The sequence below is a fragment of the Saccopteryx bilineata genome, chromosome 5 (genome assembly GCF_036850765.1).
Source record: "Saccopteryx bilineata isolate mSacBil1 chromosome 5, mSacBil1_pri_phased_curated, whole genome shotgun sequence".
In the NCBI taxonomy this organism is placed as follows: domain Eukaryota; kingdom Metazoa; phylum Chordata; class Mammalia; order Chiroptera; family Emballonuridae; genus Saccopteryx; species Saccopteryx bilineata.
In genome coordinates this window covers 4352122-4376674 of record NC_089494.1, presented here as the reverse complement: position 1 = coordinate 4376674, position 24553 = coordinate 4352122, and the positions used below count along the sequence as shown (strand labels likewise).

General features: G+C 58.1%; 1 protein-coding gene across 8 annotated transcripts in view; it reads left to right on the top strand.

Moving 5' to 3' along the window:
* Nucleotides 1-24553, top strand: part of AGAP1 (ArfGAP with GTPase domain, ankyrin repeat and PH domain 1) — a 520801-nt gene that overhangs the window by 242255 nt on the left and 253993 nt on the right. For all 8 annotated transcript variants that reach the window (XM_066233630.1, XM_066233629.1, XM_066233636.1 and 5 more), the window contains 3 exons: nucleotides 7556-7683; nucleotides 9721-9876; nucleotides 17926-18018. In XM_066233630.1, coding sequence (XP_066089727.1) covers nucleotides 7556-7683; nucleotides 9721-9876; nucleotides 17926-18018 — 377 coding nt within the window. The remainder of the gene's footprint in view (nucleotides 1-7555; nucleotides 7684-9720; nucleotides 9877-17925; nucleotides 18019-24553) is intronic.

The following is a 24553-nucleotide window of genomic DNA, read 5'->3' as shown; positions in this document are numbered from 1 at the left end:
CTTATTCAGAATTCGGGGACTTCCTCCACCCCCACCCCGCACTGACTTCAAATTTAGCTTGATTTACACCCAGTGTCCATTTGGCGTCTAGTTGTGACCCCTCAGGGTCACTCCAATCTGTAGGCTTTCACAGGGTCACCCTTAGCTGCACCTCCGCTCCTCCCCCCCCCCACGAGACATCAGCCCCCACGCAGCCCAGCCGGAGGAGTCCGCGGACCTCGCCTGAGAACCCCGATGACCCCAGTGGACACTGTGGTGCTCACGCGGCCGAGGCCGATGTTGTGAAGGTCGGAATGAGGCCGAGTGTTAACACGTAGACCGTTACAAAGCTTCTTGATGACTTAAGTCTCCTGCGGGCTCCAGGGGACCTGGGAGGAGGCACAGGAAAGGGCTGGCCAGTCTGGGGCCCTGTCTGGAAGCCTGTGGTCCCCGGGGGCCTGCCCAGGCGGGAAGGCTGGGGTACAGGACCTGAGTGAGCGGTGAGTGAGGGTGGGGGACAGGGGACCACCCTGAGGCCCCGCCTCTGACAAGGAAGGTGGAGCCACTGGTGTGGGACGTGAGGAACTGGCCCTGGGCTGGAAGCCCGTGGGGGGTGGAGACCAGGTCGTGGGCCTCGTCCCTGCCTCCCTCCCTGCCTTTGCCAGGCTCACAGGTGGCACCACGCAAGCTCCTCTTAATTGATTCGTCTGAGTCAGTCATTTGATCCACAGAGGATGTTTTGCTGATTAAATTCACCAACAGTTATTGGACTCTGCCGAAAAATGTCATAACCATTAATGAAATTAAAAAGCTTGATTTGTGCTTAATTTTGGGTGTTGTGGGTGCCAGCTGGTGCCAGGCAAAAAGGGACCTCGGAGACGGCCCCTGCCCCAGGCCCCAGTCGGGAGCGGGAGGCCAGAACCTGGTGTGAGTGAGCGCGGGTCTGGCCGGGGACCTTTGTCACAGGGCTGTTTTCCTGGGCTATTCCTACACACCAGGTTCCGGGGAGAAGGCTGGGGTCGCACCCCTTCAATGAGGAGGGCTCTGACTCTCTGTGCCTGTGTGTGTGTGTGCGCGCGTGTGCACATGTGTGTGTGCGCACATGTGTGTGTGCACGTGTGTGTGTGAATGCCTCTCCACGCACACGCAGCCATACTTACGGTGTGGGTGGAACACAGAGCCGGCCACGTTGGCACCTGCGGGTGTCTGGGGGGTGGGGTGTCCACTGTGCAGTCCGGATGGTTAGAAGAAGGTCCCGGGGAGGCAGCCCGAGCTGGGGACTCCAAGAAGGATTTGACGGGGAGGGGGGGGAGACGGGGAGGAGTGCTGGGCGGTCGGAGCAGCTTGTAGAGCGGGTTCAGAGGGCACAGGGCACTGTGGCCACTGTGCTGACTTCTGTCTGGACGTGGGCAGTGAGGCTGCGGAGGGGGCAGTCTTTGTTTTCATTTTTACTTACTGAGCTGAGAGAGAGAGAGGGGAAGGGAGCAAGAGAGAGAGCCACGGACCTGTTGTTCCACTTATCCATGCATTCCTCGGCTGCTTCCCGCATGGGCCCTGACTCGGGATCAAACTGGCGAGCTTGGCCTAGCAGGACGACGCTCTAACCACGTGACTACCCAGCCGGGGCCAGGGTCTGGGTATTGAGGGCGTCCTAGTCCTCCCTGGGGTCCGGAACCAGTTGTGAAGCCAGCCCGGGAAGATCACATTGTCACCTGCTGACGGGTGAGACTGGACCGGAAGGTGAGGTGCAGCGCCTGGGCTTCCTTCAGCGGAAACCGGAGGCGGACAGACCTGCCCACCTGGGTCCAGGCCACGCGGAGTCCACGCCGTCCCCGTCCCCCGAGCTCCTGGCGCACTGGCCCTGAGAGGGACGGGACTGAGAAGGGACGGACCGCTCCCCCCCAGCTCGTCTGCGAGCACCGCCTCTCCCGTTTACAGGGGGGCTGTGGGGGGGGGTGTCGGGGTCGTGGGCGTCTGTCGCGTGGGAGGGAGGAACAGCAGTGGGGAACCCCCCATCCCGCACAGCCGTGTGCTGAGGGAGCCCAGTCGGGTGTCTGCCGGACAACGGGGGGCTGGGGGTGGGTCAGGGGTGCTGAAGGACCACACAGTGCGAGGCTGTGAGGCAGTTGGCCTTGAGAAGGTCCCCCTGCGGGGTGTCCCTTTGGGCAGCAGCGAAGGGGACTGTTGGGTGTCCTCTCGGAAACCACCCACGGCAGGTGGGGTCTTGGATCAGGGCAGGGGCAGTGAGGATAGGTTGGAGGGAAGGGCTGGTGCTGGACTCCATAGTCCCCTGCGTCCCTCTCTCCAGGGGTGGGGGTGGGGAGCGGCGGGAACGGTCAGCGGAGTCAGAAGACCCGAGACGCGGGTTTGGTGGCGGAGGGTGAGGCTCAGTAGGGCGCGTGGACGTGGAGGCACCCCCAGCCCCTGGCGGTGGGGAGGGGCTGAGTGGGTCGCTCGGAGACAGTTCTAGAATGCGGGAAGGTCCAGGCCGTGTATGTGGGTGTGGAACCCTTGGCGTCGGGGTGGTGCAGTTGCCGGTGGTGCGTGGGGACCGAGGGGGGTTGGAGCGGGAAGCCTGCGAGCCCCCAGAGCATACGCCCGGGAAGGGGGAGACGGAAGACTCGCCCCAGGCGGGGGAGGGGACAGGGACGCCACGGGAGTCGTGGACAGACAGAGGGATGCAGCCCGGTAGGGAACCAACCGCGACGACCGGTGCTGCCCGGAGGTCCGGTAAGATGCTGCCGGCCCCCAGACCGTCCGCAGTGACCTTGGCCGGGGCAGGCTCTGCCCCAGGGGCCGAGGCGGAAGCCAGGCTGCGGTGGTCAGAGCAGGGGGCGGGGCGTCAGGGACAGTCCGGCTGCTTCCGAGAAGGCTGGTTGTGGAAATGGGGTCTGAACTGGCATTGGCCGAGTCTCCCCTGGGTGCCAGCCAAATGCAGGGGACGGCTTGAGGATGGAGTGAGAGGACAGCTGAGGGACGCCCGTCCCGTCCTGGACGTGGCGAGGGTCGTGGGGACGCCAGCAGGGAGGGGTGTCTCCTGGCGTCGCCGCAGGGTTTTGAGCGGCAGCGGCGGCCGAGTCAGACGGCCCCCCCACGGTCTCCTCACCTGCGCGATGCCATCGTCCGATGTGGACACAGGAGGGGTCGGCAGGGTGCTCGGTGCGCAGTGCGGGGCGGCCACTCCCTGCCGCCGCCTCCTCCTCTCCGTGGGAATGAGCGGAAAAGCAGAGTGGACGCAGCAGCCGGGCTCTATGCCAGGGTGTGATGAGGCTCAACCTGGGAGCTGAGACTCCACCACTAGTCAAAGGGCACCGTTAATCACCAACTGATAGGTTTAAAATTGGTAGAGAAAGTAACTGAATTTTCTTGTTGCTTCCGTTCTTAAACGTTTAAATTGAAGAATGGAAATACGTATATGAAAGTATACTTTAGGGTTCGAGTTTAGGGTTGTTTCGTTTGTTTTCATTGATTTGAGGAAGAGAGAGAGAGAGAGAAACATCGACTCATCATGTCACTTAGTTCCCTCCAGTTGTGCACTCAGTGATTGTTGCTTACACACGCCCTGCCTGGGGGTCGAACCCACAACCTCTGGTGCACTGGGGGGACACTTATCCGCCGGGCTACCCAGCCAGGGCCAAGGGTTTGGCTTTTAAAATGGCCTCAACCTCATCACCCAGGTCAGGGGGGCTCTTGTCAGCCCCCTGGCCCCCTCCCAGGCGCTGGTGATTTGCTTGGTTTTGAAGTTTATCCAGTGTAATTGTAGATACAAAGGAAGGGGTTCAATAAAAGGTATCTGTTATGTATTCCCCAAATCAAATTTCAAAACAGTGGAGGAAGTGACCGCTGAGAGACCCTTGCGGGTTCGTGCGGAGCTGTCGGGAGGTCCGTGAAGTCGGCTCGGGTGTGGGAAAACAGCAGACCTGTCCAGGGCACGCTGCCGACCAGCTGCTCAGACTGTGGCCGCGCTCACGTGGCGCTTTTACAGGGCGGTGAGCCACCCACGTCTCGGGGACAAAGGTCTGACTTTCTCCCAGGTACCCTCCGTGCTGGTGTTCCCACTGGCCTCGTTCCGGCGTTCATTCCCATGTGTGTTTATGTAACGGTTGTCACAGGGTCACTTGTTGAATGACCCAGTGGAGACAAAACTCAGTGCTTCTGGATGTTGCCCCACCTGTGTTCTGGGGTCACATTTTTTTTTTTTGCACTTTTCTGAAGCTGGAAACGGGGAGAGACAGTCAGACAGACTCCCGCATGTGCCCGACCGGGATCCACCCGGCACGCCCACCAGGGGCAACGCTCTGCCCACCAGGGGGTGATGCTCTGTCCCTCCGGGGCATCGCTCTGCTGCAACCAGAGCCACTCTAGCGCCTGGGGCAGAGGCCAAGGAGCCATCCCCAGCACCTGGGCCACCCTTGCTCCAGTGGAGCCTCGGCTGCAGGAGGGGAAGAGAGAGACAGAGAGGAAGGAGAGGGGGAGGGGTGGAGAAGCAAATCGGCGCTTCTCCTATGTGCCCTGGCCAGGAATTGAACCCAGGTCCCCCGCACGCCAGGCCGACGCTCTACCGCTGAGCCAACCGGCCAGGGCTGGGGTCACATTTATGTTTCAGCACTGTGAACACTGACGGGTTCTGAGTATTAGGAGTAGTTAATGATTCCAGTTACAAGAGAACAGCGTCTCCCACCCACTGCGGTGTGGTTTGGGGGGGGGATGGGCTCACCATTCACACAGACAGTCTCCTCTCTCCTGTCCTGTGAATTTGTCCTGATTTTTACAAGGTCATTTGAGGGACAGGGCCGTAGCACTGTCTGAGACGGCGCTGTCTGTGGCTCGTAGGTTTTTGTCCTCACTGCGGGGGTGGGGGCGGTGCCACACCTCACAGACTAGCCGCTCCGACTCCCCCCCCCCCCGTTTCCCTCTGACTGGGCCTCCTCTTAAGTCAGGCACTCTCGTCATCCCTCGTGACGTGTCCCCTACTTGGGCGGGTGACCCTGCAGTTCCGAACCGGTCTGCTTTGGAACGACCTCTTTGTCCTCCATCATTCCTTTCTTCCATTCGAGTGTGGGCTAACAGTCGTGGGAAAATAGTAGAATCAACCTGCGTAAAGTTAAAAAAGGCAGCAGTTATGAGAGCGTTCTCCCACGTGTTACCAAAAAAGTAATAAAGTAAATAAAAAATACTACTAATGTTTTGTAAGAAATGTGGAGAATGCTGATTAAATGATCAGGATTTTCCTTTTTGCCTGACCAGGCGGTGGCGCAGTGGATAGAGCGTCAGACTGGGACGTGGAGGACCCAGGTTCAAAAGCCAGAGGTTGCCGGCTTGAGTGCAGGCTCACCAGCTTGAGCGCGGGATCATAGACAGGACCCCACGGTCACTGGCTTGAGCCCAAGGTCGATGGCTTGAGCCCAAGGTTGCAGGCTTGAGCAAGGGGTCACTGGTTCAGCTGGAGCCTCCTGGCCAAGGCACATATGAGAAATCAGTCAATGAACCAAGGTGCCGAGCTTACAAATTGATGCTTCTCATCTCTCTCCCTTCCTGTCTTTTCCTGTCTGTCTCTGTCCGTCCCCTCCCTCTTTCTCTCGCTCTCAAAAAAAAAAAAAAAACCATTAAATGAGCAGGATTTTAGTCGTTGGCCTGTGAGCCAGGCTTCGGTCCACCGTCCGTGGTTCAGTGAGAGGCTTTAAGGGACAGACGTTTTCTTTGTTCGTGACATGGCTGTTCCTGGCCTCCCAAGTGGGAAGTCTGGAGCCCACACTTGACTTTACCTTAGAAAGTTTCTCAGATCTCTTCGCAGAGAAAATATTTACGGGAGGCGCCTACAGACAGAGCTCTTCTGACGGCCGCGCCCTGTTTAATTCCGACGTTTGTGCTTTTTTGTGCTTTTTTGATGAGCTTCAAGCTCCAGTCATCCGACTGCATAGTGTCTCTGAGGTTGGCCTAAAATAAAAGGGCATTAGAGTCGATCGTCAAACACCCCCTTTCGCTCCGCCCCCACCCAAGAAGAAGTAAATGACAGTCACCCAAACAGTCAGGATTTCAAGATAATTTACTTAGGGTCCTTCGGATCTCAGCTCACCCACAACGACACCGGTTTATGCAGCTGTCAGAACCTCTGAACTGAACTTAAATTTCATCTGGGAGTTCTGTAATGATTTATAAAATAATGTATGTCGTCAAATACCCCCCCATCAATACGCCGATGATTTTGAAATGACAGAGAGCCGCGCGATTCCTCTGTAATTTAAACATGATTAGCTGATGAAGGTGATGATCAATACACCGCGGGAAGATAGATTAATTGATACCGTCCTTTCAGAATGATAAGAGGCCTATTGGAGGTGGGCTGGCCTAATGGGGCTGGCGCTCCGTCCCGGGAGCCATTTTTTATAGATCGCGTCTTCACTTAATCACGTTTACACCGTCGTTCATTTGCATGAGCGCCGTAAACTCTGGACACACCAAGTTGTGTTCGCTCGGAGAAGACAGGGTCCGCGCACACTTGGGCCCCCCGCCCCCCCCACCCCCTTCTGTATTGTGACCTATCGCGGGGGACGGCAGTGCGCTCCTTGGCTGGGGTGTCTGTGAAGAGAGCAGCCGTGTGGGCGAACTCGGGATTGAGTATCAAGCAAACTTAATGACAGCGCGTCCCCGAAGACGCACGCCCGTTCACACGAAAGCCGCAGTCGTTCTCCTGTGGTGACACACCTATTGGTGTGTAGGAAGAGCGTTCTACTCGTTGACTTCCTTTCCAATTAAATCCAATATGCTGTATCAGCGGGCCTGTTTGCCACGAGAAGGTCTGGCTGGTTGAACTGAGATTTGTATTGATTAAGATAAACTTCCAATGTGTGTTGTAGCTGTACATTTAAAATAGAAAGTAAAGGGGAAAAAAAAGAAAAAGAAAACGCCTTTGATATAATCACACGTCCTGAGTGTGATTCTGCGCGGGCAGCTTGTAAAAGTTAAGAGGGATTCTTTAGGCTCTGCAGGAAATCGGTTTTTCTTTTCATTTCTCAAGGGGATTCGGGTTGCATGAGCCTGGTCTTACTTAGGGTTATTTTCGGTGCAAGTCACTGAGGGAAAAGAAATCAGAGTATTCGAATAATTTAAGTGAGATAGGTGTGTATTTTTCCGTTCTACCCTCAAGGTTTATGATGTGGTCTGTCCAGGGTTCCTTCCATCTCGTGTCCCCCCAAGGGTGGCTTCCCCCTCCTCCGCCAGGGTGCCCGCCAGGGTCACAGCCAACACGTGTGCTCTGTAAGCAGCAAGAGGGAAACGACTCGGAGAAACAGAGCGAGGGCAGCTCTCCCGAGGAATCGTGCTGGACGCTGCCGCACGCCCCTAGGTTGCCATCCCGTCGGCTGGTGCTGGTTTGCATAACCACGTTCAGCCGTAGGGGGGGGATGGAGGGGGGGCAGAAGAGGCCCCAGGAGATGTCTCATCTGTGCCATGCGCCCAGCTAGCCACCGGGAATTGTCACCCTGGGAGGAGCGCATGGCAGGGTGCCCGCCATGTTCTCTGTGGTTTGGAAACCAGCCTCACGTGGACTCCTTCTGTCTCCCTGTCTGTCTCCTAGTGGCCCAGAAGATTGTCGCCACGAGGAAGAAGCAGCAGCTGTCCATAGGACCCTGCAAGTCGCTCCCCAACTCCCCGAGCCACTCGTCCGTCTGCTCCGCCCAGGTGTCCGCCGTGCACATGAGCCAGGTACGGGGCCCCGGAGGAGCCAGACCGGAGGGCGCGTCCGAGCCCGGGGCTGTGTGCCCGAGCCAGACCGAAGGGTGCGTCCGAGCCCGGGGCTGCGTGCCCGAGCCAGACCAAGAGGCGCGTCCGAGCCCGGGGCTGCGTGCCCGAGGCTGTCCACCAGCCCCCCCCCCCCCCCCCCCCCCCCGTGGATTTGCTTTCTGTTTTTCAACTTTCTCAATAACAGCGTGTTGTTAATTGGCTTCACGTTTCCTTCAGGAAGGCTGTGGCCCGGTGGTTTTTATGGGCTGCATTCTTGGACGTTTCCCGCCAGCATGCGGCCGGGGTTATGAGGCGTGCTGGCCGAGGGGGTGGGGTCCGGGGGGCGTGCATGCAGCTGCAGTCTTTGCCGTGGATTTAAATTACCCCGTGTCGGCCTCCTCCCGTCAGCCTCCAGGTGGGACGATTGCGGGTGGATGTCCGTCACTAACCTCACGGTGCGTCTAGATTTGGTAGCCGCTCTCACGTATAATTATTACGTTCCTGAGGCTGCGGAAACTCTCTTCCTATCACAACATTTGCTTTGTTATTTTTTTTGGAAGTAAATAAAATAATTGTCGCTTTGAAGAACCTAACCTAAACCCCTTCCCCGTAAGGAGAGGTGGCTTGTTCCTCCTCCGCTGGTGTTTCTCATGACGTTTCCTGGACAGGTGTCCTGAGGGCACTTTCTTAAAAGGGGGCGGCGAGAAGAGCTTCCGGTCGCTCGGGAAGCAAGCCACCGTCTCCTGGGGCGTCCCGCCGAGGGCGCTCACCAGTGTTCGTGTCTCCACCCGAGGCAGCTTTCGGTCCCTGTGAACCTTGGGACACCTTCCAAGAGCGTTCGCGTTTCCAGATTTAAAAGATGTGAACTGTGTCTCTGCCGGGCAAAAGGGCACTTACTCTGTGTGTCGAGCCCGGAGCCGCGAAGGAACCGGGACCCGTGTGGTTCTGCGCACACGCGCCTTCCTTTTCAGAGGGAGGAGAAAACCACTACATCTAACTCTCTGAAGTGGTTACATTTAAGCGGCTAAGAGACTCCTGTTTTCTTAAGTCACTTCTTAGACAGGAAGGACCCCCTGAGAGGGTCGGCGGGTTCCGGAATGAAACCCTGTGTACTTAACACACGGTTGACCGGCAATTTTATGCAGAAGTTATGTCACCGGCTATTTTTTCGTAATTGAGTTTGAAAGTGAAATGATCTAAAAATAAACTTCAGTATACTTTGTTTATACATAATGAGTTTAAATGAAACTTTGTACATACCTGCTATGTATTGTATTTTACAGATATATTTTAGTAACTTTTTTTGGTGTGGTATATACTATGTAGCAATCACCTACTGGTAATGGCACGCAACATGTTTTGCAAATATATCTGGTTTCCCTGCGCTTTCCTTTTTGAAACACACACTTTACATGACAGAGAAAGATTTTACAGTATCTTTAATACGTATGTTCAAACTGCGAGCGGTAGAAGATAGTCCAGGTTTAGATGGCCCACCCCGTGACTGTTTTTGTTTACCGCACCTCGGAGTCTGCGGTCTCGCGCCTGGAAGAGTGGGGAGAAAGGGAGTCCGCGGTCTCGCGCCTGGAAGAGTGGGGAGAAAGGGAGTCCGCGGTCTCGCGCCTGGAAGAGTGGGGAGAAAGGGAGTCCGCGGTCTCGCGCCTGGAAGAGTGGGGAGAAAGGGAGTCCGCGGGAGAATACAGAACGGTGTGCTGGTTTTCGAACTTCGACCTTCAGGGCGAAGGGTCACAAATACAGTCATCCTATATTACGCTGAGTTTCAGAGACTGAAATAGTTAGTGTAAGAGCCAACACGAGTTCACTCGTGAGCGGTCAACCATGTGTTAAGGCTGATCCAACGAGCAAAGCCAGAGAGGCCGCCCAGCCTGGCGTGCGTAGGCGTCCGGTCCGTGTGACTCGCTCGCACCCGTGGGTCGGTGGTGAATCTGCGTGGGTGGCCGCGTCCGGCTCCCCGGGGTGTGTCCTTCACCAGACCGTGGTTTTGTTGACTCGTTGCAGACAAGTAACGGAGGCGGCAGTCTGAGCGACTACTCCTCCTCAGTCCCGTCGACGCCCAGCACCAGCCAGAAGGAGCTCCGGATCGATGTCCCGCCCACCGCCAACACCCCCACGCCCGTCCGCAAGCAGTCCAAGCGCCGGTCCAACCTCTTCACCGTGAGTGGCATTCCCAACCTTTTTTCAGTGAATAGCAGTGACCTGCCCGCCGGACGATTCCGTTGACATGTTTAGAATCCAAACTAAATCGGTGAGAAGGGTGTGGATGCTCCCGGAAGCCCGAGAAAACTAGGAGATGGCAAAGGTTTGGGCACTGAGCCCAACAGGAATCTCTCAGGGGTGCGCGGGGAGTTCAGGTCCCTGTGTCCGAGCAAAGAGGGAGCGGTCTGTGCAGAGATGCCCACGGTCCTGTCCCTCTCTGTCTCTAGCTGGAGACTTGTCACATTGGACATGAGGAGAATGGCTGAACTCGGCCAGATTTCCCAGATGGGAGCGTCTGGCCTTTCAGGATGAGATATAAAAGCTTTGGCAGACGCCCCTCCTTGGCCCGAGGGTCGAGCTCACGGGTCCTGGAGGCTTGCTGACCGCAGGGCTCTCCACCCAGACCGCTCAGTGTCACCTGGGCAGCATCGCAAAACCTGGTCCGCTCCTGGGGCCAAGGCCGATGACCTCGGCGTCCGTGTGTGGGGCCCAGGCCCGGGTGGTCTCCTCGGGCTCTCTGGGCGGCTGGGATGCAGAGAACCCCGGCACAACTCAGCACCCAGAGGTGCCGGCCCCGTCCTGTCCGCACACCCAGGGACGCCACCAGCCCAGCACGCCAGGCAGAGCTGCCTGTGACCGGCGTCATCGGGCTTGAGAGCCTGCTTCCCCAGGGACGAGGTCTCTGCAGTGCAAGCTCGTCACCCAGCGCGTCTCAGCCGGGTGGCTTTGTTCTCCGGGACATTCGGAAAGTTCCGGGGGAATTTTGAGTTCTCACGATGTGGGCGGTGACCAGGATGCCTCCAAACACCGTCCACCACGCAGGTCAGCCCCAGGGACCAGGTCCAGTGTCAGTGGCTCCTGTTTGAACAGCTTGACTTCTCTCGGTCGATTACCACTGACTTAGAGGCGAAGAAGTTCCAAGTTCAGTATTCCTGGCCTTGAACTAGAGTGGGGACTCTGCCGGGGTGACCGGGGGTCTGCCGTCTCATCCGCTGCCCTATGTGGAGATGGCCTGGATGTGTCCGCGGCTGCCCCGCCCCCCACCCCGCTGACAGCCATCACTGCCGAGGTCTGTCCCAGCAGCGCACACCCTTCCTTCGCTGTGTGCCCTGTGCCTCGTGAGTTCTGACCGTCGCCGGCCCTGGACGGACGGGAAGACCAGACAGAGCAGGCTCAGCACTGGCCTCCGCTGCCAGTGGCTGTTTGGCCTTGGGCAGGTGACTTAACCTCTCTGAGCTGGAAACAGAGGTGACTGCGAGGTCGCTGGGAGGACGCCCTGCAGGGGCAGAGCCTTTGGGCGTTGCTTCCACTGTCCCCTCCCCCAGGCTGACGTGGTGGAACGGCTCCTGAGGGTGCGAGGCAGAAGCAGTCTGCGGCAGGTGGGGGGGAGGCGTTTAGGGGAACATCCGACACCTTCAAGGTGCACACAAGTGAGCCGTCCTTCTGTGAAACCCCTCGGACACCCGGATAGCGGCCGTGAGCTGAGCAGCCTGGGGCGCTGTCCCCGCCCCCAGCACTTGTCGGGGACTTGGGGTTGAGAGGGTGTCACCTCACAGAGCCGCTGTGCCTCAGTCACGGCTCAGCGGACTTGAGGACCCGTTCCCAAAGAGGCAGAGGGTGGACAGGACGAACGCCAGCCGCGGGGGAGGAGTGAGGGCCTTGGGATGTGGACCCACGGACCAGAGTGTCCTCTGTCTCCCTGCCAGTCCTGCCAGGGCATGACGGGGGGGGAGCAGACACACGGGCTCGGGATGCCGTCCATGGACCGCGTGTCCTGGTCACTGGCTTCGGTTTCTATCCCAACGAAAGAGATGAGAAGCCTGGAAGTAACTTTTTAAAAATCCAGGCTGTTTATAAGGGAGCTCCAGTGTGCCCCGACCCCACACGGGAAGGGCAGCTCTGGAATGTGCCAGAAAATAGGGTCCCGGACCCTGCCCACGGGGTACGGACCGAAGAGAAAACTGTAGGCAGGAAGGATCAAAGTAGAGTAACTGGGAATGAGTATTTCCTTCCCGTGCTCTCTGCCAAAGCCCACCCACGTGGGAGAGAGAGAGAGAGAGAGGGAGGGGGAGGGAGGGGGAGAGGAAAAGGGAGGAAGGGGGAGGGAGGGAGAGGGAGGGAGAGGGAGGGAGAGGGAGAGGGAGGGAGAGAGAGGGAGGGAGAGGGAGGGAGAGAGGGAGGGAGAGAGAGAGGGAGGGAGGGGGAGAGAGAGGGAGGGAGAGGGAGGAAGAGGGAGGGAGGGAGAGGAGATGGAGAGAGGAGGGAGAGAGGGAGGGAGAGAGAGAGGGAGACAGAGGAGAGGGAGAGAGGAGGGAGAGAGAGAGAGGGAGGGAGAGGGAGAGAGAGGGAGGGAGAGGAGAGGGAGAGAGAGGGAGGGGGAGGGAGAGAGAGAGGAAGGGAGAGAGGGAGGGAGGGAGAGAGGAGGGAGAGAGGGAGAGAGAGAGGGAGGGAGAGGGAGAGAGAGGGAGGGAGAGAGAGGGAGGGAGAGGGAAGGGAGAGAGGGAGGGAGAGAGGGAGGGAGGGGGAGGGAGGGGGAGGGAGAGAGAGAGGAAGGGAGAGAGAGAGGGAGGGAGAGAGGAGGGAGAGAGGGAGGGAGAGGAGAGGGAGAGAGGAGGGAGAGAGGGAGGGAGAGAGAGAGGGAGGGAGAGGGAGAGAGGGAGGGAGAGAGAGAGGGAGAGGGAGGGAGAGAGGGAGAGAGAGAGAGAGAGATAGAGAGATAGAGAGGCTGGACGGGGCCTCCCCGTGTCTTCACGCTGCACACGTGGGCGGGCCCCGCGCCCGGGCACCTGGATGGGCCGGGAATGCCGGCGCTGGCCAGGCCAAGTGCCACAGGCACCGGGACTAGTGGAGACTCCTGACGGTGCCGAAGGCTCCCTTAACCACGTCACGATAAATGTATCTGATAATACAGACTGCTCGTGGAGCTGGGCTCCAAGGGCTGTTCCCTTCCCCTTGACATGTTGGAAAACAGCCCTGGCCGGGCAGCTCGGTGAGTTAGATAGAACATTGTCCCGGCGCTCAGAGGCTGCCTGGCCGGGCTGCCCAGTGAGTTAGATAGAACATAGTCCCGGCACTCAGAGGTTGCCTGGCCGGGCTGCCCGGTGAGTTAGATAGAACATAGTCCCGGCACTCAGAGGCTGCCTGGCCGGGCAGCTCGGTGAGTTAGATAGAACATAGTCCCGGTGCTCAGAGGTTGCCTGGCCGGGCTGCCCGGTGAGTTAGATAGAACATAGTCCCGGCACTCAGAGGCTGCCTGGCCGGGCAGCTCGGTGAGTTAGATAGAACATTGTCCCGGCGCTCAGAGGCTGCCTGGCCGGGCTGCCCAGTGAGTTAGATAGAACATAGTCCCGGCACTCAGAGGTTGCCTGGCCGGGCTGCCCGGTGAGTTAGATAGAACATAGTCCCGGCACTCAGAGGCTGCCTGGCCGGGCAGCTCGGTGAGTTAGATAGAACATAGTCCCGGCACTCAGAGGCTGCCTGGCCGGGCAGCTCGGTGAGTTAGATAGAACATAGTCCCGGTGCTCAGAGGTTGCCTGGCTGGGCAGCCCGGTGAGTTAGATAGAACATTGTCCCGGCGCTCAGAGGCTGCCTGGCCGGGCTGCCCAGTGAGTTAGATAGAACATAGTCCCGGCGCTCAGAGGTTGCCTGGCCGGGCAGCCCGGTGAGTTAGATAGAACATTGTCCCGGCACTCAGAGGTTGCCAGTTCGATCCCCAGTCAGGGCACACACAGGAACAGATCAGCGTTTTTCTCTCTGTGTCTCACTCTTCCTCTCTCTCTCAAATCAATAAGTTAAAAATGTTGAAAAAACAGTTTGCTCCTAAACTGGTTTTAAAAATTGAATCCAGCTGCACACGTTTGTTAGTGGGCCCAGGAATGAGGGGTCGTGGGAGGAGCTTCTGTGGGTTTGCTGCCTGACGTTTAAGGAGGAACAGCTAGCTGACTGGTGAGTGTGGTCGTTCCTTACAGATTTGACACTGGACACGACCTGGTGGTTGTGATGGGGGAGGGACAGTGATGTGCCAGTCTTCTTGGCTTGAAGATCTTAGAAACGTCCACTAGATGTCACTGTTGCCTAAGGAATGGAAAGGAGGCCACTTGATTTTAGAAATTGTAGCAATTAGGAAACTTAACTCTCCTTGTGAGGGGTTTACACCTGTCCTTAAACAGGTGAAGTTTCATCGACTTCTCTTCCCAGGTAATTGTGGGTAGTTATGGACCCTAGGGAGCAGGAAGTGCGTCTCTGTGGAGTGGACATGTGCGTGCCTTCCACGGAGACGCGCTGTGAGGAAGAGTCCCCGCAGACTGGGACGGTGTCCCAGAAGAAGAGACACTGTTCACCTCCCCGACTGGAGCGTCGTCCAGAGGCCAGCATTAACTGACGTGGGACACCCAGCGTCCTTCAGCCCCGTGGAGGAGGCCCTGCGGCGTGTCACCCTGGGCTAATGTCCCCGGGACATCTCTTTGCGCAGATACCCGATTCTAACCAAAAATAAATTATGTGCCCTTTTTTTTTTTTTAACAAAATTACCAAAACTTAAATCTGTAGCAGCAAATCGTGTTTATATTTGTGGTAGGAATTACACTTCTTCAAAGCTAAATTCTTTCTCATTTTGCGCGTGCGCGCGCACACACACGTATATATATATATACACACACACACAGATAGATATAGATCTATTTTTAGTGTTGTTTTTGAGAAAAGGAAGGTTAAAAGGCTACAGCCATTCAACTCCTGGTTTTGCAGTTCGGGTCCGTAGAACAGTGTTCGTTTGGTGGCCCTGACTCTCATGTGGGTCGGTGTTTCCTGGGAAAGGGCGTCCAGATGTGCGGGAATAAGACGCACCGTGTGCACTCACCCTGTGGCTCTTCAGGTACAAGCTGCTGCCGCTACTTCAGGGAGTCAAGTCGTGGTCAGAGTGGCCGCCGTCCGGCGTGGGGTGTGTCGCCCGGGGGGTGCCCGGCCTCCCTGCCCAGGGATCGGCCCTGCCGTGAGCTTGGCGCTGATTATCTGGGTCCATAACTGCTGCCTCTCTCCCAGCTTCCTAACGACGCTGTCATTTGCGTGGTGTTTTTCAAAGCTCACCGTGCGATGCCGACGCCATTCAGCGGAGCCAAGTGTACCCTGTAGCCGAGGATGGTGAGGGGACGCGGCCCAGCTCAGAGGAACTCGCTGTGACTCTGCGGGCAGCAGCGTTGTTAGTGTGAAGAGGGTGACAGGCAGGGTGGGTTGTCTCCTGCGGAGGAGACCGTGGGTCCCACCCCGGGGCTCCAGCAGACCCTGCCTGAGTCGTTGGTCACGGGGGGTGGGAGCAGGTTTCCGTGGGACAGTGAGGGCTTTCGGCAGCGACATGCTTCCTGTCCCTGTGGATGGGAGACGGGGTGGGGGTCTTCCCTTCCTGGCTTCTTTCGTCACACGGGAGGAAGTTAAGCCTTTTTATAAAGGAAGAACTGACCCTCCGATCATCTTAACCTCTTACATCCTCTTAGCCTTTCCTCCCTCTGTCCATTGTTGGCCGAGGCTAAACACTCAGCCTTCGGGCACGCTGCCAGCCCGCCGTGACACGTGTGATAAACTCTGTTTCGGCGTCTAGTTGTGCGTGGCAGGCGGGATGCCCCATCGCCCCCCCCCCCCCCGCCACCCCCCCAGCCCTGGGCGGCTTGTGCTGAGAGCCGCTGCATAGCTGACGATTTCATGGAGCCCTCTCCGCGGTCACACTGGCTGCCCTCCTGGGACAATGGCAGCTCAGAGTTGGCAGAAAGACCAGGGCGGGGGTGGGGGGCTTCCTAGGAATGTGCGTGCGTGTGTGTGCGTGTGCGCGTGTGTGTGTGTGTGTGTGTGTGTGAGAGAGAGAGAGAGAGAGAGAGAGAGAGCGAGCTCAGGCCATTGGATTTCAGTGTTACGGGCGTGTGTGAGCTACAGCCTGCCAGAGGAAAGCAGTCGTGGGTTGAGCCCCTGCAGACCCTCCTGCCCGGCAGCCTGCCCCTGGCGGCTCTCCCTGAGTTGCTCCGCGTCATCAGAGACGCTCAGGAGAACACGAGCATCGCTGGGGAGTTGTTCTGTTTCCACGGCGACCCCGTGGCTCTCGGAGGGGGCGCTGGGATGCGGAGTCCTGCCCCTGCCGCAGCCCGGAAGCCCTGCTCCCAGCGACGTGGGCGCAGATGGTCCCTGCCTCGAGGAAGCCGCTCGTGTTTTTATGTTTGTTTTGTTAATTATTCCCGGTTCATGGAGCATAATGAAGATGGATTTCCAACTTTAGAATTGATAAAATTCTAGAGGTCCCTTTCATCATCCCTGTTGACTTAAAAAAAAAATTTTTTTTAATGTCGTCACCATGAGCTTTTACATCTTACTTGTTCGTAGGAAAGAAACCTCACGTTCCGGCCCTCGCAGGAGTTGAGATGTGGGGGGAAGAGAATTTAGGATCGCTGCACTGGTCTTACTGTACATTATTAATTAAAGAATTAATTAGAGGGAAGTGAGTCCCTAACCCCTTAGCTGAAATTCCTGACGAGGAATGGATAAATCTCTCCCAGTCCTCTTCCAGCCCACAGGGATATATACGCCTTAAGCTCTATGTCCTCCTGCAACTTGGTCTCGGTCACTTGTTGTACGAGTGCCCGGCACGCGGGTGCCCGGTAAGTAACGGTTCTTGTCCTCGTTGAGGGAAGTGTGCTTCTCCAGTGAGCCCCGAGCCCGGGGAAACGCCAACTCTGAGTTCACGTCGTGGGAACCGTTTCCCCTGCGTCCCACGGCGGGGGTCAGCCGCCCCCCACCTCACGCCCCTTCGCGAGTCGCTGGGCGCCGTTCCCCCGCCGCTGCCGGGCCGGACACCACCGTGCCGGCCCGTTTCATACATCATCTCGGATTTGAAAAGCACACGAAAATGTTTCTCCATTTTCAATATTGCGTGAGTAATGTTCCCATTGAAAAGTAATGGAGTGAAGTTGTCACTTGTCAGCACAGTTATTAAGGAGGACGAGTCCCAGATCCTTTCTCTCATAATAAAATAAATCTGTCAGGAAGTGATGGCGCTCCCACGTTCCCTCGGTGCCATCAAGAGGTGGGGACGTCGCTGCGGAGTTCCTCCCACGTCCCCTGGCACGGGGTGGGGGGTGCTTCAGATGTGGCTCCCCCCTCTGGGGTGGGCACCACCACCGTCCTCCCCGCCATTCACGTCCCATCAGCACCAGGGCCTGGGAAAGCCGCCCCGGCCCTCGGCGAAGGGAACTGCCACCACCATCCTCTCCGCCGTTCACGTCCCATCAGCACCAGGGCCTGGGAAAGCCGCCCCGGCACTCGGCGAAGGGAGCTGCCACCACCATCCTCCCCACACACTCCCAGAGCACTGATGTCATGGCGGAAAAGCCAGTTTCAACTTTCTTCCTGTTTGTGTGTGTGTGTGTGTGTGTGTGTGTGTGTCGTGATACACTCATCTGGCTTTGAGTCTGTGGTGTTCTCACCGTGCAGAAGCAATAAAAAGAAACATTACCGACACCTTGATGGGGATCCAGCGTGCACCATTACGTTGCACGGCTGAGTCGTTAATAGAATGTTTTTAATGCCGCAGACGTTAATTAAATGTATGCGCGCCCCTGTCGCAGGCCTCCCGAATGCGCCGCGAGGAGCCCCCGTTCCTCCCAGGCAGCGTGGACGGCGGCTCCCGAATGTGTTCTCCTGTTGGGCGTCCACTTCTCCTTACGGTCCATTGGTTCCTCGTAATTGAATTTCGAACTCCTTAAAAAAAAAAAAAAGGAATGAAAAGATAATTCTGTGGTGGAAAAGGAAGGGGGAAAAGTTGAGAAAATTCTCCGTGGAACAGTGCCTCCGTGGAGATGGAAGAACCCGCAGCCGGCCCCTGGCTGGGGGGTGCACGCACCCAGGCCCCCCGCGGCGCCTCGGGACCACCTTCGCAGGAACCATGCTAAGAGGGGCAGGTGTCCGCCGTCTGGGAGATGCCGCCCCGGCCGCCCACTAACTTTTGTTTCTGTGTTTGTTTGTTTGCAGTCTCGGAAGGGGAGTGACCCCGACAAGGAGAAGAAGGGGCTGGAGAGCCGCGCGGACAGTATCGGGAGCGGTCGGGCCATCCCCATCAAACAGGTACGCCGCCGCCCCCCCCCCCGCCCCCGCCGCCCCCTCCTCCGCACTCCCCCCGCCCCCCCCCCCCCCCCCCCGTAGCTGGAGACGCACACGCCTCGGTCCCTGGGCTGTGATACCGGCCCGTGCGCCGACGTCCGTCCGTTTCATGTGCTCTGTTGATGAATGTAGAAGTCACTCACTTGACATCAATTAGGAGAGGTTCCTGTGTGTATTAAAATAGGGTCATTAGAATAAGAAGAGGGAAAATGTGACAACAGGCCCTAATGAAGTGCGGGCTGCCCGCCCGCCCGCGTATGGAGCGTGTTTCCAGGCTGAGCTGGCTTCAAAGGCTGTCTTTTGTCGCGGGCTTTGATTGGGCCGCTGGCCGCCGCCGGGCGACGGGGGTAAATCAGCTCTCCGCACAAGAGCCCCTTGTGAGCCCGGGAATAGCCCGGCGTGGCCCTAATTTGCTCTCTCGCTCGCACACACACGGACATCTGAACACCGTTTCAGGCTAGTTTGTAACAACGAGGCAATTAGTTGCGATAATCATCGGCCGGTGTGTCAGCTGTGCGGTCTTGTTTGTAATTTGCTAATGAAGGAATTGTGACTTTGATTAGGTTCAGTTTCATTTAGACCTTATTATTATAAAGGAACATTTACAGCTGCAATGGGGGGGCCCTTAATTAAACTTCCTCGTTACACAAGGGAACCAGTCTCGAGCATTTGTTTTGGCCTGGGTGGCTGGCAGCCTGCACTGAGGGTCCCATTAAGCCCAGAGACCCAGACCCCAAATGACTTGACGTCGTGAGCAGAACAGGAGCACACGTGACCTCTTCCGCTGTTCTGCGTCCTGGAGAAAAGCAAGAGTGTAACCCGGCACCGTGGCTGCTGGAAACGCCATCTTTCCGTTTGTTCAAGAAGGCCAATTGATTTAGAGTGCGCCCTGCTTAGGAGAGTTGGGGGGAAAATATCCTCTGGGCAGGACACACGCTCAGCCTCTTTCGGGCACGGCTGGGACCGCTGTGTCCCTCTGGGCGATCGCTCGCGGCGGCCGCCCTCTTCTGCGGGCACCTTGGTGTCTGGACACGTTTGTTTAGGAACTCGCCTTGGCGCTGGCCGCCCTTGACGGGCTGGAGTCTGCCCACAAGTGCAGCTGCACCATTGCAACGAGCAGAGATGCAGCCGGTGTGGGCGAGGGACAGGTGAGGTGGGGGCCAGAGGAGGAGGGCCGCAGGGTGCCTTCCAGGACACGTCCCCATGCCGGGAGACCACCGTGCGGACTGGCGCGGGGCCCCGTGAAGGTGAGTCCACCCCGTCCTCTTGGCTGGTAGGTGGTGTCGTCACGCTAGGGCTTTCTTCCCTGAAGAAACCCAGTGCCCACGGTGGCTTGTTCTTGATGCGTTTATCTGCAAACCCCACTCTCTGCGTAAGGAAGGTAAGGCGGACCTGTCAGTTTTAGGCTGTGGAGACCATTTTAAACCAGAATTGTGAAAACCTCTCATACTCTCTTCCTCTCATTTAATAATTGACCCTCGGACGTTTCCTTTTGGGAATATTATATAGAACGTAACGCACCAGACTGTTGCCGTAATTTTTAGTGCGTGCGCCGGGTGGGTCCCTGGTGTCACTGGAGCCTTCGCTCAGTCTGTCCCCTGCTCATCTGCAGAAGGGGTGTGGTTTTCAGTACGTGTGAGGGTGGCAGTTGACCCTCGAGGCATAAGGTGAACATCACCCAGTCCTTGGAAGCCTTTTAATTGTGAACGTTCAAAATAATCTTGTCGACGTCAAAACCTCGGTCTGATTTTTTTTGGGGGGGACCATGGTGCAGGAAGCGCCCACAGTTTCTCGTTCCTCGGGGCTGCCCCCCCCCCACATGCGTGCAGCCACGGACGAGCTCCTTCCTTGGAAATGGACACCCGGTGGGTCCTCACGTTGCACTTCTGTAAGATGGGTCACCAGGCCACGCCCAGTCCCTTGACGCATGAGCACGTGGAGATTCCAGAGGGTTTGTTAAACTCCGGGACGTCTGTAGGTTCCAGTCAGCCATGCTCGGGACCTCGGCCGGAGCAGATCGGTGTGTCCCACACACGTGTGTGCATGTGTTTGCAAAGGGACCGAGATCATTAGGACAAGTCAGAATTCCTCTGCCCCCCATCCCTCCTGGTGCGATGACGTCAGCTAGCAGAAATGAAGGGGGAGTGGTTGAGAGCTAGCCGGAGCTGGCCGGCATGTCCCAGACACCCAACAGACTTGCTTGCGGAGTAAACGGACAATTAACTGAGTGTTCGTTATTTGTGAAGCGTTTTTGCGTAAAGTATTCCACTACACCCCAAACGTTGCCTTGCTGGGGCAGCTGTGTTTTCCTTAACTTTAAATGAACCCCGGGGCAGGGTGAACGGGTCCCGACCCAGGCAGCTTGTGCGATGGGGACAGGATGGGGACCCGGGTCCTCCTGTGATCTGCCCCCTGCCCTGCCGGAAAGCCTTCAGAAAGCAGCGTGAGACAAAAACCGACAGTCACGTAGAAGAAACCCTCAGAGACTGTCCCGAAGGAGCGTGTTTCTCCAGGGAGAACGCAGCCAGGTCATTGGCTCGCGGGGCCGGGGGGAGGGGTCACTTCCTCCACGGGGATGTCGTCTTCTGCACCCTGCACCCAGGTCCTGCCTTTCTGCCCCACAGTGGAGAGCTTTGTCTTACTGCTCAGCCGTGCTCAAGACCTGGCCCACGTGTGGGGGCCGCGGGCCCCGGCTCACGGGTGGGGTAGGAGAGGGACGAGGCCGTCTCCACCCCGCCCTGCGCCTGCCTCCCGTCGGTCGGTACAGGTTGTCTGCGTTCCGGTGAATCATGCCCACTGTGCTTCCCTGCCCTTGACAGCTTGTCGTGCGGATGGAGGCTGCTCCCCCCAGCATGGGGGCCGGCAGGTCACAGCACGCAGGGATCCCGTCTCTTCCCGTCCCCCCAGTTAGAGACGCGTTTCATCGAGACTGTGACTTGTTTCCTGCCAAATAATTTCCTTGCGTGAGGACCTCAGGACCAGGACCTACTTCCCTCCCCCCCCTTTCGTTTTTGTTCTTTCTGAGGCCTTAGAGGAGATTTGGTTCGGATAGTTCCTGCTTTATTATTATTTTTTTTTCTTTACTGATGAGATAAGATCTACTGGAATAAAAATTAACCAGCAAAGCAAGAAAAAGGAAGAGCCAGCGCCCGGGCTGGCGGCGGCAAGCGGGCCTGTCATATGTGAATTTCTCATTGCGGCGAGAGTTGTACATACATAATCACTTGATTGCGGTGGGAGTTGGGGAGCTCCGACAGTGTCATTTGCATAAATCTTGTTAAGTCAATGGCAGTTAATGAAGTACAAATGAGCCCCGAGAAGGTGACATGCAAATCGTGGGTGGCAGATGGGAGGTCTGTTTGGGGGACGGCAGCTGTGCGCCCTCCTTTCTTTCTTCCCTTTCTGCATTTTTTAATCTCTATATTACAGGACAGATCCGCAGCCCGGGCCCGGCCTCGTCCCCCCCCCAGCACCCCCCCCCGGACTCCTGGCCAGAGCCGGCCCGTGGGGCGCCCTCCTCACTAAACGGACCCCATGGTGGCCTCTGCCCCCCCTCGCCGCCGCACGCTTACTCACAGATGCTCGGGTGTATTTGCATTTTTTAAAAAAAAACCGATCGGTTTATCTTGTGCTTCCACAACTGAAAAAAAAATAATGTCGTATTTTTAGATCAGATGGGGGCGCCGAAGAGAACGCCCCTGACTCTCTGAAGGCGGGTGTTGTTTCATGTGAGATTTTGGAGAAATGAGCAGGGGAAAAAAAAAGCTCTTTGCTTTGCTGCGTTCCTGTGTGGGAGTCTGTTCTTTCTCAAGAGCGGGCTGGCGGTGTGCATCCGGCGTCGTCCCCCGTCCCCCGTGTGTCGTCGGGGCCGCGCGGGGCGGTCACATCCGGGGTTGGTGTGGGGCAGGGGGCACAGGAGGTGCACGGGGCCCCATGTAGGTCAGGCTGCAGGAGGGCCTCCCCGCCCAGAGGGCAGAGCCCTCAGAAGGGCCTCCTGCCGGCGGTCTCCCTCATGGCCAGCATGTCCCATGCCTGCGGGTTTGTTTGTTAAAGATTGAATCCTTAGCAGGACTCAGCAAGCTTGGAAACACTGTATCCACTTACTGCTTGGAAACACTGTATCCACTTACTGCTTGGAAACACTGTATCCACTTACGGCTTTGGGAAGACCCAGCGGAAATTCAGGCAGAGAGGTGTGTGTTGGGGGGGAGACGTGAGCCGTGATGACAGCTGTGATGGTCACTTGGGTCACCGGCTGCGACCGTTCTCACTTTGCTTAGTCGAGCCCGGGGCACCTTCCGGAACCCTGGAACCGTGAGGTTTGGCAGGAGACCCGGTCACCAGACTTCTTTTGGAGTCTGCATTTTGGACCCTGAACCCGGACGTGGTAGCCACCACCTCCCGAGTGCGCAGTCAGTGAGGACGGGCTTTTCAGTGGCTCCTGCATCCCTGGGAAAAGCTTGCCCAGTCCGGCGGAGGACGGGCCAGGCAGGGTGGGACTTCCCGTCGCCCTCGTCGCTGTCCTGAACTGTTTGTGAAGCTGCACACGGTTTTCTCAGCTGAGTAGAGAGAAGCCGATTGTCTGTTCAGTGAAAGGGATCTCCGGAGTTAATCCCTCGGCCAGCCCGCTGTCGGCCGCTGACCCGCGTGATCTGGAACCTGGGATCGGCGCTAGGGGGCGGATAGCGCGGCATCAACCGGATAAAAGCCACCTGATGACAGTCCCTTTAACATCTCCCGAAGGTTCGACGCCGTTCCTAGCTCGGTGGTCGACCGCTCCGCTATCGTGAGCTTTCGTGCAGGAAACAAAATCGAAGTAAACAAAGTCAAAGGCCAGGCTGGAACTTGAGAGAGGCTGGGAGAGACAGGGCCGGCCAGCCGAGTGCTTGCTCTCCGGAACACGGCAGGAGTTAATTCGGCCAGTCCTGTGCCGCCTACGCCACACCTGCAGTGGTGTCCTGACGACCGGTGTTGATGGCGCCTGACCACAGAGGGGCCCCGGTGAGCAGAAGTTGCCCGAGAATATGCAGCTCACCCATGTGGCCAGTAGGCTCTGCCCGGGCGTCGGGGGCCCATGTAGTTCCCTAGAAACAGGCGATGTGCGGGCATGGACCCCAGTGCCCGGCAGCAAGCTGATGTACCTCACTGGGGTGAACAGCTCCCTGGGAGCGTGGTGTCCAGCCCGGTGCATGCCGGACATTCTACCGATTAGTTATTAATTTCGTGGGTCAGGTGGGTGCCCCTCATGCTTCCCACGCGGCTCCTCCAGGACCCCACTGTCGCTGGCAGAACGGTTCAGAGCAGCCAGGTGCCTACATGGGAATACAGTCATCCGTCTTCGAGAGAACGGGGCACACCCTCCCCCTCCCCCCGACCTTCTGGCCACGCAGGCGGATGATCTGCGGTCCCTACAAAAGACTCAAGGAGACCACACAGACCCAAAGACAAAGTCGGTCATTGAAACCTAAAGCTGCCCCACGATCTAGAATGCTCCTTCCCGGGTCTGGCGGTCAGCGGGAGGCTGGCACACAGTGCAGCTCATGGAGGAGCTTGATATGGGGTGGACGGCCAGGCAAACGTGATGTCGTCTCCAGGAGCGGACGTCCGCGTTAGGATTTAGCGCGTTCTCTGCGTCCGTAACCTCGGACAGGGAGTCTCTAGAGGTGGATTGCAGCGGAACCTTGTCTGTTTTCCTGAAAAGTTCCACCATGACGATGAAACCCGTTCTCCAAGCGAGCGTTGGCACGGATCCCCGGGTTTTAGTTTTGCCTTGACAAGCCAGCGAGGTGTTTGGTTGGGGCGGCACGGCCTGGCAGACCCGGTCGGCTTGTTGCAGCCCAGGCACGTCCTGTGCAGACTGCGCTGGCACCTGCGGGCCCAGGAAAGAGACGGTGTCTGCGACCCGGCCAGGCTCAGACGGGCCGTGGGGACCACCCCCCGTGGCCTCCGAAACTAGCAGGTGGGGGTTGCACTGGGACCCCCAGGGGCGGTGAGTGCTACCAACCTGGGGAGGTGGGGGCGAGGGAAAGGGAAACGGAGATGGGGGGGCAACCCCACTGGGCTTTGAGGCGTGAGCCGGCAGTCACGCGGCAGGAGTCGGGTGGGGCAGGGGGACCTGGAAGCGGGCAGTGGCCAGTTGCCGAGGGCCTTGGCTGCCCTCTGGGGAGCTGTCCACAGGGGCACTGCTCTCCCCACGGGAGCCTTGGGGAGCTGTTGACGCGTCTGCTCACAGTGGCAGCGTGAGGGTGTGAGACTCTTGGCAGCATGGAGCTCAGGGTCCCAGCTCCCCTCTCCCGCCAGGAGGGAACATCGGCGGACGGCGTCCTTGAGGGCCGGCCAGAGCTGCACGGGGGCGGACGGCGTCCTTGAGGGCCGGCCAGAGCTGCACGGGGGCGGACGGCGTCCCGGAGGGGCGGCCAGAGCTGCACGGGGGCGGACGGCGTCCCGGAGGGGCGGCCAGAGCTGCACGGGGGCGGACGGCGTCCTGGGGGGCCGGCCG